This window comes from Euwallacea similis, chromosome 32 (assembly GCF_039881205.1).
Source record: "Euwallacea similis isolate ESF13 chromosome 32, ESF131.1, whole genome shotgun sequence".
Lineage (NCBI taxonomy): Eukaryota > Metazoa > Arthropoda > Insecta > Coleoptera > Curculionidae > Euwallacea > Euwallacea similis.
In genome coordinates this window covers 1,975,750-1,992,041 of record NC_089640.1, presented here as the reverse complement: position 1 = coordinate 1,992,041, position 16,292 = coordinate 1,975,750, and the positions used below count along the sequence as shown (strand labels likewise).

At 34.4% G+C, this 16,292-nt stretch overlaps 3 protein-coding genes and 1 non-coding gene across 5 annotated transcripts in view; 2 read left to right on the top strand and 2 right to left on the bottom strand.

Moving 5' to 3' along the window:
- The first annotated feature begins 224 nt into the window (after positions 1-224).
- Positions 225-9,234, top strand: trus (programmed cell death 2 like trus). Of its 2 annotated transcripts, XM_066403930.1 has the most exons (8): positions 225-448; positions 936-1,105; positions 1,380-1,522; positions 1,584-1,727; positions 5,331-5,533; positions 6,838-7,076; positions 7,213-7,474; positions 7,540-9,234. In XM_066403930.1, exons 1-7 carry the CDS (start codon positions 341-343, stop codon positions 7,472-7,474), a joined length of 1,269 nt encoding a protein of 422 aa, XP_066260027.1. In that variant the 5' UTR covers positions 225-340; the 3' UTR covers positions 7,540-9,234. The 2 variants fall into 2 exon arrangements, with proteins under 2 accessions (XP_066260027.1, XP_066260026.1); XM_066403929.1 differs by having other exon boundaries at positions 226-448; positions 7,213-9,232.
- Positions 586-657, bottom strand: TRNAA-CGC (transfer RNA alanine (anticodon CGC)). Its single transcript has one exon. It is a non-coding gene; the product is annotated as a tRNA-Ala (tRNA).
- The window catches only part of LOC136418030 (solute carrier family 25 member 32-like), a 102,121-nt gene continuing 87,626 nt past the window's right edge, over positions 1,798-16,292 (bottom strand). The window contains exons 2-4 of the mRNA XM_066403931.1: positions 2,796-3,342; positions 2,287-2,507; positions 1,798-2,184 (exon numbers count right to left, since the gene is read on the bottom strand). Coding sequence (XP_066260028.1) covers positions 1,889-2,184; positions 2,287-2,507; positions 2,796-3,250 — 972 coding nt within the window. The 5' untranslated portion in view covers positions 3,251-3,342 and the 3' untranslated portion in view covers positions 1,798-1,888. The remainder of the gene's footprint in view (positions 2,185-2,286; positions 2,508-2,795; positions 3,343-16,292) is intronic.
- On the top strand, positions 10,219-14,336 carry Hsc70-3 (heat shock protein 70 cognate 3). The gene is made up of 5 exons (XM_066404015.1): positions 10,219-10,371; positions 10,731-10,873; positions 11,988-12,219; positions 12,299-12,515; positions 12,725-14,336. Exons 2-5 carry the CDS (start codon positions 10,746-10,748, stop codon positions 14,122-14,124), a joined length of 1,977 nt encoding a protein of 658 aa, XP_066260112.1. The 5' UTR covers positions 10,219-10,371; positions 10,731-10,745; the 3' UTR covers positions 14,125-14,336.

Below are 16,292 nucleotides of genomic sequence, written 5' to 3'. Positions count from 1 at the left end.
TTGACAGTTTGATTTGACGTGGGCACGGGAAAACTTTGATGGTATTATGAGCAGTTCAGGCATATTTGCATCTCACTCTTACTTGCAAAACTGATAGTGAAAAATGAAACAATGAGTTAGTTGGAATGGTCCCAGATCATACCGATAACGGCATTTGTCAATTGGGTATATACTAAGCCCTTTTTTATAGGCAATCAGGAATTCAACTGCAGAGAATACGGGAATGCGGGTTGCCGCAAACACAAGAAATCGATAGTTTGTATTATTGATATTTTATACATATTATTGTGAATTAATTTATTGAAATTAACAAAAATTTTCAACATTCTCAATAAATACAATGGCCAGAAACAATAACATGGTTCATTTAGGTTACGAGGACGAATTCATAACTGACAAACACATCGCACAAGTCGATTTTACCACAAACAAGCTGGGAGGAAAACCCGTGAGTTTTTTAGGTTAATTTGTTTATGTTATTAGAAGAATGAAAATTAATTGTAATCACCGAGATTAATAAGAGCGAAAGTACATTTCTAGAGGAGGATAGAAGGAAAATGTTAAATAAAAATAAAAAAAAGTTATTGGAGGAGCTGGGATTTGAACCCAGGACTTTCCGCATGCGAAGCGGACACTCTACCACTGAGTTACACCCCCGATGAAATGACAACTACCTTAACACAATACTGTTCTTCCTGCTATATTTTTAAACATTTTTTTAAAATAATTGTTTTTTAGAAATAAAATTTTCTTTTCTTATCACAGAAGCAATTAATTTACATTTATTCGAAAGAAATAAATTTTACATTGGCATTTTTTGTATATTTACATATGTAAATGGCATTTTCTGGATACAGACCTTCTAGTTTTGAGTAGGTAGATTGTTGAAATTAATTGAATATGTTATTGCCCAATAGATTTTTATTTATTTGCAGGACTATCCGTACTGCACAGCCAAATTTGATCAACACATCATTTGTCCTTTGTGCAAGCTTCCTTGTCGCCTCATTGTCCAGATTTATGCTCCGCTTGAAAACTCGACTTACCACCGCACTTTGTACGTGTTTGCTTGCATAAATACAATATGTTGGAATAGACAAGAAAGGTAGAACATCTGTTTATGCAACTAAAAAACTAACTAATAAGCCTAATATCTCCAAAATAATAAAAATGAATAAATGAAACTTGTTGATTTTTGGTGGAAGTTCCGTTGAATTTGAAAGAAGCGTGTGCGTTTTAATGAGCACATAGAAATTCTTTATTAGTATTGCTACATTTTCTCAGACACTTAAATTTATTTTAGAGGTATTAAGGTGGGTTCTTGGTTTATTAAAAAAAAAACGTGCAATTGATTTTCAACCAACATTAACCAATTTCAGTTGGATCTGTTTAAGAATTCAAGTAAAAAGTCTCCAAACTAATACGGTAGAGCTTAAAGAAAACGTACCCAAAAAACTAAACTCTAGAGACTGGTGTTCTAAAGCTGACGACTGGGGCGACAATGATAATAACGCAAATTTGGGTACTACTTAAATCTTGGTTAGAAAACATTAAAAACATTTGTGTATGTGTTGATTTTTTAGATGAAGAGAATTGTAATTCAATAGCTAATAATACTGGTGAAGGTAAAATTTCTGAAGATGAAGAAAGTAGCAGTTATGACGATTCTCTCCAGTCTGCATTTTGTAATGTGTCAATAGAGGAAAATGCCAATAATGGGGCGCAGGGTAAGTGACAAAAACAATGTTTTTCTTTCAATCTTTTTTAAATTTTGTCATAATAATTATTAACAATAACAATTAAACAATAAATTAAAACAGTTTTACCCAACTTCTATCTAACATAGAACTTAAAAGTGAAAATTATAAAACAAATCACAGGAATTTTTTTATGGTTCTGAAGGCTTATCATTACTATTCTTTCTAGTCAGCAATAAATGTGATATATTTTCATATACTAAAAATGTGATCATAGTGGCGGGGATGACTCTAATTAAATTTGTACCTAAACCCTTATAAAAACCCTTCCAACCTTCATGTTTGGCAATTTTCTTCAAACAATCCAAAGAACCCTTATAGGAGTAATGTTGGTTTTGAAGCCGGGCCCTCACTACTTGATAGGGATAAGTAACTAAGACAGCAATCAGTTTTGAACTCGCTGAGAATGTGAGATATTCAAGTGTGCCTGAAAAAGTAATTTAAAAAAAAACTACTTTGCTAGAGAAACAAAAAATTAAGAATGTTTAAATAATACTAAAGAAATTCATTATCATTAACTCTAATTTACCTAATTTTTGACTAATGGGTAAGTCATAATAATGTTGATAGTTGTTTTTCATTTCCTCATAAGCCATAAATTGCACAGCCCCATGAGAAACTCCAAAAATCCCAGGTACCAGTCCTTTATAGTATCCCTTTAACCCACTGGTCTTGTAAATTTTAGCTAAACAATCAAGCATTCCATTGTAGGAATTTGGTTTGTCAGTGTTTGAGAATTGAAGGCACAGTCTAAAATATTCAATCTGTTTAGAGATGAACTTAGGGACAGGTCATTGATACTCTGTTAACTTTAAGATTAAGCTGGTTTCCATAAAAACTAAAAACCTGAGCCATACCTACCTAATATATAGGGTGACTTTCTACATTTTTATTAAAGTTAGCCTGCAGATAAAGTTAACAGTACATTAATAATTTAGACTTTTAACAATAGTTAAATATCTTAAATGAAATTTGTGCACCAATTATTAAAAAATTTTATATTTTTTCTAAAAATTTCAAAAACACTAAGAGACTTACCGCGTTTTCACCACCCAAATAGGATTAGTAAGCAACAGTGTAGTAAACCCTGCCTGAGATGCAGCTAATAAATGATAACCAGCACCAAGTGGTTTATTCACATTCCCCCCTTGTATGAAATTTTTAATGGAATTGTAAAAAAAGAAATATAAACCCCATGAAGCCCCTGCTCCACATATATTAGGCTTCACCCCCTTGTAGAGCCCTTGGAAACCCTCACTTCTATGTATAGTCACAAAGGCATTTGCAATGCTAGAGTACTTAGGGGTGCCATGGATCCCATCATGTATGGCAAACCTGATCTTCACCAAATCGAGAGGGTGCAGAATGAGGGTTGCCACAGTCCCTGCAGTAGTTCCCGCAATTAAATGCTCGTACTTTACGTGTTCCAAAAATTTAACTTCCTTCTCTTTTAGAAGGGTAACTGGGGATTTATCTCCAGTTAACGCGGTCATTGCACAAATGTAGGGAAAAATATGGTTGACATGTTATCTCTTATCGGTTCAATTCATAACAAAAAATGTCGATTTTTGGGTAAAATGGCGACCTACTGATAATTACGATAATTGAATCAGAAAAGGGAATAATTCTTCTATTTGTTTTGAAATGTGAAATTTATAGGTTATGTTATATTCACCATTACACAGTTAACGTCATGGTACTAGTGATATGAAGGAGTGTATATTTCCGCGCATATATACATATATATATGTATATATATACAATGTTATTACATAACAAATTTTTTATGGTTATACATAACGAAGAATATACTGACAGTTAATAACTGTCTAACGTACATGACGTGACGCGCTATCGGCCTTCCTACGGCGGCGGGCTTCGTGACGTTATGTGGCGTCGACGCTGTTGCCGATTTGCAGGGGTTCCCATTTTCCCTGATAAAAATACGTCTCTGAGGTTGCGAATAATCAGGACCGTCTTAAGAACCTATTTCATCTAGCAATTGATAGGGGCTCGTGAATCTCAATCTCCAGGATATCTCGCCGAAAAAATCAATAAAGTCGTATATTGTGTGGTACAAAGTTTTAATTTTGCGAAACTCTCATGCAATTTTTCTTGCAGACTACAAATGAAAAAACCCTCAAATGTGTTTCCAAATGTCGTTGAGACCCCTAAATGATGGTATAATAAAAGCTCTATTTTTAATTCATACAGTCCCGTGGACACCATTAATGTAAATGTAGCAGTTGCACGTGACAATTTTATTTTTGACTTCGTACGATATTGAAAAGATTCTTTTAATGCAAACCTGTCTACGCCACTGATTTTGCAGAACTGGTTTTTCAGATAAATTTTATTTAAGTGGAGTGAGATATTTTCTAGATACAGGATAATTAATTAAAAAGTAAGAACTTTTTAAAAATACCTCGTGATTTTTTTAACTGTCCAAAAAACGAAAACCCTCGAAACATGTGCCAAGATATCAACCAAAGCCTCTCAACGACATTACAAATACAAGTCTAATAAATATAATAAGATTGATAAGATTAGCTAGAAAATACAAGGGACTAAAAAGTAACAATTTTGCATGGCTTTTTTTTCACCCTGTATGCCACTGAGAATTTTTAAAAATTATTTAGCTGTACACATTTCTGTAGCTTTTCTCATGAATAAATACAGGATGTAACACATCATCATGGATATATTTTAAAGAGCGATAGTACTCTGCAAAATAATAAACAAAGTTAACAGATCTATGGGCCAAAACGTACCATTTTCGATATACAGAGAGGCAAAGGTTTGAAATGTTTTCTCACGTATGCCTTGAGTTAAATTTTTGAACTGTCGTACACTTATTTTCTTTAAGACCCTCTGCAACAAAATATTAATATCGTCGGTAGCCATATACAAAGTGTTATGTCTTTTTGTCTCATGTTCTATTTTATGCTTTGAATTATTTTTTGGAACACCCTGTATGAATTGTGATTCCAAATTTAAATTCCTTCTTCAATATTTTAGATTTTTGATCTCTTGCAGTATTTTCATATTTTTCACCGTTTTTGTAGAACGTGCAAAAATATTTATTGGTACAAATTAAGAATGTAAAGAATATAAAGAAAAAAAAAATATCTGGCTCAGTTATCAAATTTCAGAAGCAATTCGTGACATTTAATTAAATTTCTTAAAATAAAAATAAATATAAACGAAAACAAAATTTTAAAAACTATTTAAAATGTGCCACCCTATATATCGAAAGTGGTGCGTTTATGATCATGTGTCAGTTAGCATTTTTTATTATTTTGCAGAGTACTATCGCCTCCTAAAATATCTCCATGATGATATGTTACACCCTGTATATGGATAAACTTTCTGGCACTTTTACCAAGAGGATGTTATCCATCGAAACAATGCATTGATTTATTGGTTTTTATAAGAGTATTTTATTACGGTTTTGGCAGAAATTAGAAAAAATATCATGCTTTTTAATGGTCCATAGGACGTATGTAATTGTTGAAATCCCAGTTTCATTTATAAGGAAAATAATAGCGCAAGCACTGTTTTTTTCTAACTTAGGAGCAGTTGCTCGTTTATACGCACCGATGGCCACCGCCGAAATCGAGGCTGATGAAAACGGCGAAGTGGTCTCCGTAGAGACCCCAACGACCCCCAAAACCAATTTGGAGGCTTTGTTACAGGACGATAACTCCCAGGTGATGAACGTGCCAAATCAAGCCGGTTTTATTCCTCATTTCATATCTGTTTTTCCCGAGGAGGAGGTAAGCAATAGTAAGAAGACGAGTGATGATAATTTACTGATACTGAGAGTTAACGTATTATGCAGCGCGTCCGGAAAAGGATAATTTGCTTGCGCAAGAAATCCATGGTTAATGGATCGACCTCGTTCGATCACCCTGTATATCCCGCATCTATTATTTTGAGAACATTTAACATACAGGGCGAAAAAAACATTTTATACAATAAAATTGCTTTGACTATATTCTTTATAGGTAAATCTCAATATTTTTTATAAAAAATCTGTGGTTCAGTTACTCTATACAGGGTATTTCAAATTCGACCCTCACCATTGGGATCTCGGAAACTAGAGGAGATACGAAGAAGTTTAAATGGGGGCAAAGTTGCGTAATCTAACGCTTGATCGAATACCATTTTCAAAATTTTAATTTTCCGAGTACTTCCGAAGATATCCGAGAAAAACTAAAAATTGGAGAATCCATTTTTATTTTTTTTTAGCGTTATTTGACAAGAAAGATGAAATCCGTAAGCACATTTTCATTGCCACTTTTTCTCAGCTACACGATGACATATTCAGATTTGCCATCCGACGTTTCGTCTTTCGGCTACTATTATCAACTTTATTTTTTCTTATGGCGCCATATTGGATTTTTCGACAGAAAAATAGTGCGTTTCATTCTGATTTCATTGATATAAAACTTCTTATATTTTACTTTTTTAAAAGCCGAAATATTAAAATAAAAAGAAATATTACATAGTTGGCCTTGACTTCATCGAAAGACTTTCTTTTGTTCGCGTTATATGACAGAACTCCTCAAACAAGATTAGAGCGTGCGCAGATTTCCAATGAAAATGAGCTTCAGAAATGAAGAGAAACGAGATATGTTAAGACTTTATTACAAATTTGATAGAAACAGTACGAAAACAGCTCAAATGTATTTTGAGTTACATCCGGAAAGACAACAGCCGCATAAAACATTATTTAAAACTTTGGATCAACTCTTTGGTGGATGGACTCCTTAGTGTCAAATAACACTAAAAAAAAATAAAAATGGATTCTCCAATTTTTAGTTTTTCTCGGATATCTTCGGAAGTACTCGGAAAATTAAAATTTTGAAAATGGTATTCGATCAAGCGTTAGATTACGCAACTTTGCCCCCATTTAAACTTCTTCGTATCTCCTCTAGTTTCCGAGATCCCAATGGTGAGGGTCGAATTCGAAATACCCTGTATACATACTTTTACTTATGGGACACTCTGTATGTGTCGAAGCATGTACTTCAACACAATTGAGGTACTACAACCAGTTCCCCTCATTTCTTTGTAGAATGTCTCAGCTGGCACGAAGATGGATAATCACGTCAAAGATTTGTTAAACGACTACCAAAAAAAAGACGCTAATTTGTCACTCAATGTCCATGTGGATGGCGATTCCACACGAGATGTATCGATCAAGGATATGGAAGTGACTGGTGAAGAGTACGAGAAAAGCAGGCCGTTGCATGGGGACAAAATGTTCCATCATTTCTTAACGAGAATAAAATCAAACCCCGAACAAATACTAAGGTAAATTAGTCAGTTAGGTACATATTTACATATGATAATCCCCCAATTAATTTAATTAAAGTATGTCAAACGGTTTTCGAGATATTAATAATATTAAAAACTTATTTTCCACCCTATGTGTAACATTTTCTTCCAGGTACAACAGAGAAGGTTCACCACTCCTATTGTATCCCTTACACGATCAAATTGGCGTATGCAAATATTGCAAGAAAGAGCTGATCTTCGAGTTTCAACTAATACCCACTTTAATCTCCAAGTTAAGACTCTCCTGTGATCCGCCCTATTGCAACAGGCTGGATTTTGGCACTGTATTGATTTATACCTGCAGGGATTGCTGCTGGGAACCCAATGATTCCTTTAAAGAGGAAACTGTGATTGTGCAACGAGAGATTTTTTAAGTTAATACTAGACTAAGTACCTATGTCTATTTTGGTTGAGAAATTTAGGTAGTGTTACATCTTAGATAACTGCATAAGATGGATTTGTTGTAAGTTGTAAGGAAGAGGTTTCTGCGAGAAACAATATACTTATAGAAAAAGATTGTTTAGAATATTCCTTAAAATAAAGTAGGTACTCTTTATGCTGTAATATGAAAGTGAGATGCATATATTATAGATTAATACATCGAAATTACAATAGAAAAATGCACGAAAATGTTTAGTAGATGTATGGGTACATAAAGGGTGTACGTTTGAAAATTTTGCACCTGGCTTATGTTAAACTACGATCAAAATATTAGAAATTGCTACGAGATGTCAATTTTGTTTTTCAAGGAACACATTTTAGCGTTAAATGCAGGTTCACAAAAACACCCCTCTTTGCAGAGATACACATTATCTCAAACAACAGTATAGGTGAAAATTAAAAAAAAAATTACATGCAGACAATGAAAATTAAAAACCCTTTCAAATGAGGTGTCACTCCTCCTCTAGTGCCATTTGAGATTCTAAATAAATCAATTGATTGCATCCCCGCGAAGGGGTTGTTTTGGTAAACCTGCATTTAACACTATAATATATTCACCTCAATAACACAATCTAAGTGCTGCAACAATCATTTTGTTCGCAGTTCAACATAAGCAGGATACGAAATTTTTGAATGGTTCACCCTGTAAACTTTTACAGGGTGATGAGAATTTCGATGTCTGCTATTGGGATCTTCGAATGGGAGATGGTTATGTCTATACAAGGTTTGTTAAATTATAAAAAAAGTTGTGCAATTTTCGACTTACTGCTTTTGGACAGTCCAAGATCACTCGAAGGGCGATTCACGTATTTGGCTTTACAAGATGATCATTAAAAAAAAACTCGTAGTAGACTTTGAATCGTAAACATAGGGCTTAGATTAAATTACTTGCTTTAAACCGGTAATCTAACTGCATGAAAACAGGTTATAAAAAGAATTTATCCAAGAAATTATAATAGTGTCTTTGATACTTCTACGATTTTAAAGATTTTAATTTGACATGCTTTCACTTTTTTTTTTAAAACACTGCTGGACAAAAACATCCGGACAAGCTTATAACAACAGTTTTAGAAAAAAATAATATAAAACCTTTTTGTTTTTTGACATAATTATATTAGAAAAATTTTAGGAAAAATGAAATACATGAAAAAATTAAAAAGAATAGTAACATATAGGATTTCTTTGTTTACTTCAAATAAATCCAAAAAAATGCTAAAAACGCAAAAAAACCGACCGAATATTGCTTTTTACACAGAAATCAATATCTGAGATTATTCTGTTTACGTTACTTTTCTCAAAACAAATGCTAACAGCAATAATTTTTAAAAACTCAATAAAAGAATGTTGGATCTGATGCTGTCTTATTTAAAAATACTTTACCATCCAATTTCGTGCTTTTTTCTTTGAAAACTTAAATAATAAACTTATCCGGATTTTTTGTCCGGCAATGTATTTCAGAAACTATGTCAGATAAATCTAGTTCCACGATAGATTGCGCGAAAATGCGCAACTTTTTTCCTAATTTTGCGAACCATATAAATGTCACTCTTTTGAAATTATTTTCGAAATTTTCACCACTCCATAGGGTGTTTCCTAAATATATGGCGTTAATTTAAGGGGACATTCAACCAGTCAAAATAAGAAAAAAATCTATAAATCTGTCCAGAATCGCTTCATTTCAACAGTACAAGATGTTGAAGTCTAGAAAAAAGTTAGTTTTTCGCTATTTAAAAAAAATGTTGATTTAATAATAGTTTCGAGAAATTAAAGTTTATCTAGAAATTTCTTTTGTTATTTTAGCTTGAAGAACATCTGTTGAAATTTCTGTATATCCCATTTATTTTTTATTTGAAAAACAGTATTCCATGAACTTTATTTTTTCTCTACTTTCGTCCCTTTTGCGCTTATCAGGAAGATAAGTAAACAATGTCGAAGTCAAATTTCTATGGCTTGCCGCAATGCAAATTATAAATAAATGGATTGTACAATTTCTTGTGTCAAAGCAATTCTTGTGCAAAAGCAAATGCAATAAAAATGCTTATTATTATTATATTAACCTGAATATTGATTTCCCTAAAGTATTTAAAGTATTAAGCATGTGAGGGCAGTATTCGTCCCTAGATTTGTAACACCCTGTATAATTTTTTCCACTACTAACAATTCATAACACTACAATAAAATTGTTTAAATTATAATTAAATTCATAACACATATTAAACGCGCGCCACTTGAAATTTGAGTAATCAGTATGCTCTACCTATATTTTAAATTAAGCAGTTCGGCAGTAATTCTTTCTAATAAATCTCTTATTTTGCTTTAAAAATTGCAAAAAAAAAACCTACGCAACGACGATATTAGTCACACAATAAAATGAAGCAAGCAATCGCCATCAAACGATAATCGATACGATTACCTTACGCAACAGCAACACATTCAAACTTCCCGCGTTCTCTATTCGTTTACAACGCTTCAATACTTCACATACGTTTCCCCTTTCTCGCGTTTGCCAGAACGTGTCCTTTTAGATAGGCACGTCTTTTTCTGTCAAAATTCTAGATCCTCCCAACGTGGACCAATCACGACCAGACAACAAACGTCATTGCGACCAATAGTGACCGAGATAATTTAAAACTCAGCCAATGAGAATAGACCACGGTGGAAAATGTCTAGTATATTTTGGTAGTGACAGTAGAATTGATCCAGTCATTGGAGTTTTAAGCGAACGAGAAGTGAAAAGATCGTGATTTTTACGCCTTTTGCAGTGCAAATTTTCGTTTTATTGTATTAAGTTGTTTGTGAAGTATTGTTAATTTCATATTTGGTTGTTTAAGTAAGTATCAGGTGAGGGTAGTTTGCGATTTTAGTGGAAACAACTGAGGAAGAGAGTTGTCACCCGGTGTTTGTTCAGCAGCCTAAAATCTCAAAAAATCTGCCGATTTTTGGAGATTAAGATTCTTTAGAACTAAAAACGATTCTTTAGTCAAGGCAACAGAACTACATCACAAAATTTCAATGTTAAACGCATTTTATCCACAATTTATGTGTATAAGTTGACGTGTCACCGCAGTCTGAAAACAGTTAACTCTTCCAACTGGGTCATCATTGTCCCGTTATAATTAATTCCACTCACAAACTTCAGGGATTTTCTTAACGTATTTGAAACGTGTAATTTTTTATTTTTCACCCTAGGCAAAGTTGAAAAACATGAAGCTAAATTTGCTATTTGGGGCATTCTGCCTCCTTGCCCTTAGTGTGTGGGCTAAAGAGGACAAAAAAGATAAAGAAGATGTTGGAACTGTGATTGGTATTGATCTGGGAACAACATATTCATGGTAAGAATCGACACTGTAACTACTAGACAAATAAAAAATGTATTGTGAAAAATATGTTCATGTAACTTTGCTTTAGTAATAGTTTTTCCTCTGTATTGTGGTATTGTCTTTTTTTTAATGCTAACTTCAATGTCTTTTGATTTGTATTCAGATTGTTCAATTCAATGCACTATACTGTGATTTTGTCTTTCATAAATAATGGCAATAAATTCGTAAGCATCTTCTCTTCACCCATCATTGTTACAAGTCAGTGCTTTGTTTCTGAGATACAGATGTTTAAAATGTTTCTCAATGTTTTCATTGCAACCCTTATGTGATAGTTCTAGAGATATTTGATTTATATTTGAATCGAATATCAAGTAAGTACTATTTTTGAGTACTAATAGCATTATAAGTTTGCTTTAAATTAAAAACATTTTTAAAACCTCAAATTAAAACATTGTATCTTGGAAACTCTGGCAGTAAACCTTTAGCAATTTTAAGAGATTGGTAGAGTATTTTTTATCTTTTATAGTTACTGACATAATCTTCAAAGTTCCTTAATTTACCAAAAACCAAACTAAAAATGCAATTTATCAATTTACTCTCCGTGACGCCCATTGTGCCATTTTTTTAGTAGGAATGCCTGACTTTCACTTTTACCTAAGTGCATTATCTCACGGTTTATTTTGTAAAAAAGCATATTTGCCAAAATATGCCACACCAAATTACTGCCATGCTTTTTTAATTTTATGGTTTAATATTAATTAGATGGGATTTCATTTTTTGTACTGTTAAATAAGTGCTTGTTCAATACCAAATGAATTCTTAAAATAATGGTTTATTAAGTGAAAATATATCAGTGTTTATCTAGAAAATCTTAGTAACTATTGAAGATAGAGAAAAACTAATAGAATACTCTCAATGTTTGGTTTCAAACTAATATCCAGGTAGCATTTCAATATTTTTGGAGAAATTAATTTCCTGACAGCAACTAAGTAATTTTTTCCCATATGTATGGTACTGTCATGAAAAGGTGGAGACCCACTGACATTGTCATTTTCATAGCCCATTATTTACATATTGTAAATTGTAAACTTCTATTCCCCAATTTTTATCGAAACTTATCTTGCAGCGTTGGTGTTTATAAAAACGGACGAGTAGAGATCATTGCTAACGACCAGGGTAACCGAATCACACCTTCATATGTGGCCTTCACCGCCGACGGTGAACGTCTTATTGGAGATGCAGCCAAGAATCAGCTCACCACCAATCCAGAAAACACCGTCTTCGACGCCAAACGTTTAATAGGTCGCGATTGGAACGATCCCACCGTCCAACATGACGTTAAATTTTTCCCATTTAAGGTTGGTAGTGGTTTTAAACGAGCTTCCTACCTTACATATCTTTGAAGAAGAGAGCTCTAAAACATTCTGAATTGAACAGGTTATCGAGAAGAACAGCAAGCCTCATATCAAAGTGGAAACAAGCCAGGGAGAAAAAGTTTTTGCTCCTGAGGAAATTTCCGCAATGGTGCTGATTAAAATGAAGGAAACTGCTGAGGCCTATTTGGGCAAGAAAGTCACTCATGCTGTAGTTACAGTGCCTGCTTATTTCAATGATGCACAGCGTCAAGCGACGAAGGATGCAGGAGTTATTGCCGGTAGGTATATAAATATAAATCTGGTACCTACTGGAATTGGTCGGATTCTAAACACCATAGAATGCCTTTGACCTTTTTAATTAGAACTCTGTTACTCTAAGATAGCGATATGTCATTTCGCTCTCATATTCTCATTTGCGAGGTGTAGACCACACTACTTTACTACTCTTATAAAGTTTGTGTTTTTATAGTGTATTCTTGTATTTTAGGAATGACCGTAATGAGAATTATCAACGAACCGACCGCTGCCGCTATCGCCTATGGTCTGGACAAGAAGGACGGCGAAAAGAACGTATTGGTGTTCGATTTGGGTGGCGGCACCTTCGACGTGTCCCTACTTACCATCGACAACGGAGTGTTCGAAGTAGTAGCTACCAATGGAGATACCCATTTGGGTGGTGAAGACTTTGACCAGCGGGTAATGGACCACTTTATCAAATTGTATAAGAAGAAGAAGGGCAAGGACATCAGGAAAGACAACAGATCGGTGCAGAAACTGAGACGTGAGGTGGAGAAGGCTAAGAGGGCGTTGTCGGCTAGCCATCAAGTCAGGATTGAGATTGAAAGCTTCTTTGATGGAGAGGACTTCTCAGAAACGCTGACCAGGGCGAAATTCGAAGAATTAAACATGGATTTGTTTAGATCGACTTTGAAGCCCGTGCAGAAGGTTTTGGAGGATGCTGATATGAACAAAAAGGACGTAGATGAGATTGTCTTGGTCGGTGGATCTACTCGTATTCCTAAAGTGCAACAATTGGTTAAGGAATTCTTTGGTGGAAAAGAGCCTTCTAGAGGTATTAATCCTGATGAAGCTGTTGCCTATGGTGCCGCTGTCCAGGCCGGAGTGTTGAGTGGCGAACAAGATACTGACGCCATAGTTCTCTTGGATGTAAATCCATTGACTATGGGTATCGAAACTGTAGGAGGAGTCATGACTAAGTTAATCCCCAGGAACACGGTCATCCCCACCAAAAAATCACAAATTTTCAGCACCGCTTCCGATAATCAGCACACGGTTACCATCCAGGTTTACGAAGGCGAGCGTCCCATGACCAAAGACAATCATCTGCTAGGCAAGTTTGACCTCACCGGAATCCCACCAGCACCCAGAGGTGTCCCCCAGATCGAGGTCACCTTCGAAATCGACGCCAATGGTATTCTCCAAGTGTCTGCCGAGGATAAAGGCACCGGAAACCGCGAAAAGATTGTTATTACTAACGATCAAAACCGATTAACCCCTGACGATATTGAGAGAATGATCCGGGACGCCGAGAAATTCGCTGATGAGGACAAGAAACTTAAAGAAAGAGTTGAGGCCAGGAACGAGCTGGAGAGCTATGCATACTCACTAAAGAACCAGTTGGGTGACAAAGACAAATTAGGATCCAAAGTGAGCGCTGATGAGAAGACCAAGATGGAAGAAGCTATTGATGAGAAAATCAAATGGTTGGAGGAGAATCAAGACACTGATGCCGAGGACTACAAGAAACAAAAGAAGGAATTGGAGGACGTCGTGCAGCCAATCATTGCAAAACTTTATCAGTCGACAGGTGGCGCTCCTCCTGCTGCCCCCGGGGAGGAGGATGATGAACTCAAAGACGAATTGTAAAAACCCCCGTCAGAACTAAGACTGATTTGACTGTTCAGTGATTGTATGTAGTGTGAACGAGTGAGCTGCGCGTGTCGGCAATTGTTTTGTGCATCTGATTTCTTTTTTTTGTATCAAAGACTACGTATATAATTTATTTATTCATGTCGAGTGCCGGGCATTCGAGTGATACTTTTTATTTGCAAATAAAAAGAATCTTGGTTTCATTAAAACTTCCTATTACTATGCTAATAATACATTAGTAACTGGGCAATTAAGTGCAGTGCCCGTGGCGCTTCATCCTAGATCCACTACAGACTTCTCACGGAAAAGATGAGTACAACAAAATATGTTGTCATTTTTAAGAGTCTGCCTCTCTTAAATGCTTTAACTGAAATTCGAAGATTGATCTTAAATGATATTTACTCTATTATTCAAAATCAGTTGATGAAAGGTAAGTCACTCTATATGGCGGAAATACCGCAGCCTAATAACTCTAAAAGCTCATTCATTGTAAAATCAGTGACGTAGTTTGATGATTAATAAAACGGTTCTATTCTATGATGTACAAGGGTAGCAAAAAAATCTAACAAGAAAGTGTTCCGTATTCTGTTAATTATGGCAGATGCGTTAATTTAAAGACTTTGTAATATCATTTACTATAAAGTACGGTCGATATCTTGGGACGTTTGCGGCAGTTTTTTTGGTCCATGAACATGATTATGGGGATTTTATAGAGGGTTCGCCCTTTCTTATAAGTTACTCTGTATCGCGGAAACGCCGTTGCCGATTTCAATAAGATAAATTGAATCTAAAAGTTCATTGATTGTAAAAACAGTGACGCAGGCAGATGGTTAATAAAACATTTCAATTTACAAGAATTTCATCCTATTAAGGTTACATTTACAGTTTAACGGGTTATGATTTCCGAGTGTATGGTTGCCAGAATGACAAAAAAGTTAAATTATATAAGGTAGACAATGAAAACAAAACTCTTAACAGGAAATGCGAGTGTCTGCCATTATGTTATTTAAATGTTTATTGAATCTAAGTATTCGCTATGTTTTTACTTATAGAATATGTAATGTAGGTACTAAAATTATGTAGCAAAAACACGAAGCGGTAAGATTTTGAATATAGATAACAGGAAGGTACTTACTGAGGTGGCATTTCAAAAATGGAATCTATATTTTAGCATAATCCGAATGTTCATCAAGGATTAGAAGTGTACATATGACTTTTTTGTTAATAAAGCAAGTAAAAAATAGATCTTAATTTTTTTTAATACGTGGAAATAATTCCTAAATAAAGCACCTAAATAGGCGTTTTTCTCGAGTCAAATTTACACCTGCATAATAAAACAGTTTTGTTCGTTTATCATCACGATTTTTCCATTCTACCAAGTGCGAAATTCTCATGCAATTCGAGATTCAAAAAGTTCATATCATGCTACTTTCTATGTCATTTCCACAGATATTTGAGGCAATAAGTTAGAAAATATGTGCGACCAGGATTCTTGATGAGCTTGACTTAATTTTGCCTTCTAAGTCAATTTTTTAAAATTTTATTAATTTTTATTGAATGAACAAAAAACTAAGGAAACCGACTACTTGCAGGACTACTCATGGGATCTCTTGCGCATTTTAACGCGGAATGCACTGATTAGGCCTGTGATGGATCCTTAATGATGCCAGTCACTGGTGTTGGCGAAATCTTAGGTATTAATTACATTCAACGTTCATGTTCAAGACCCAGCATTCCTCCTCTGAAGTAAAATTTATTCCAAAAATGAGAAAAATGCGTATCTCGAGTAACTACAATTCCAAACATTTGCAAACATGGATCCACTCGATTCTATTGTAGTATTGAAGAGGGTAATACTATTTTAGTCCTCCATGATGGTATTTCAGAGACGTTCCTGATTGTTTCTCTTACATACATATGTGAATTCTTGATATCAAAATTGTTTGAAAAATGGACAACGTCGAACTTTCTTTGAATAGAAAGTTTATTTTCTGCGAGAAATAGTATAAGTTTGAAATTTTTAGCGGTTACGTAGGAATAATATTCATATTCATTGTACGTACTTCTGCGGAAACGTTAAAAATTCCTTACAGGAATACCTTGATAGCATTAACACTGAGACTACTATTAAGTTAATTTTAGTTAATAGTTAGTTTATCATTCGC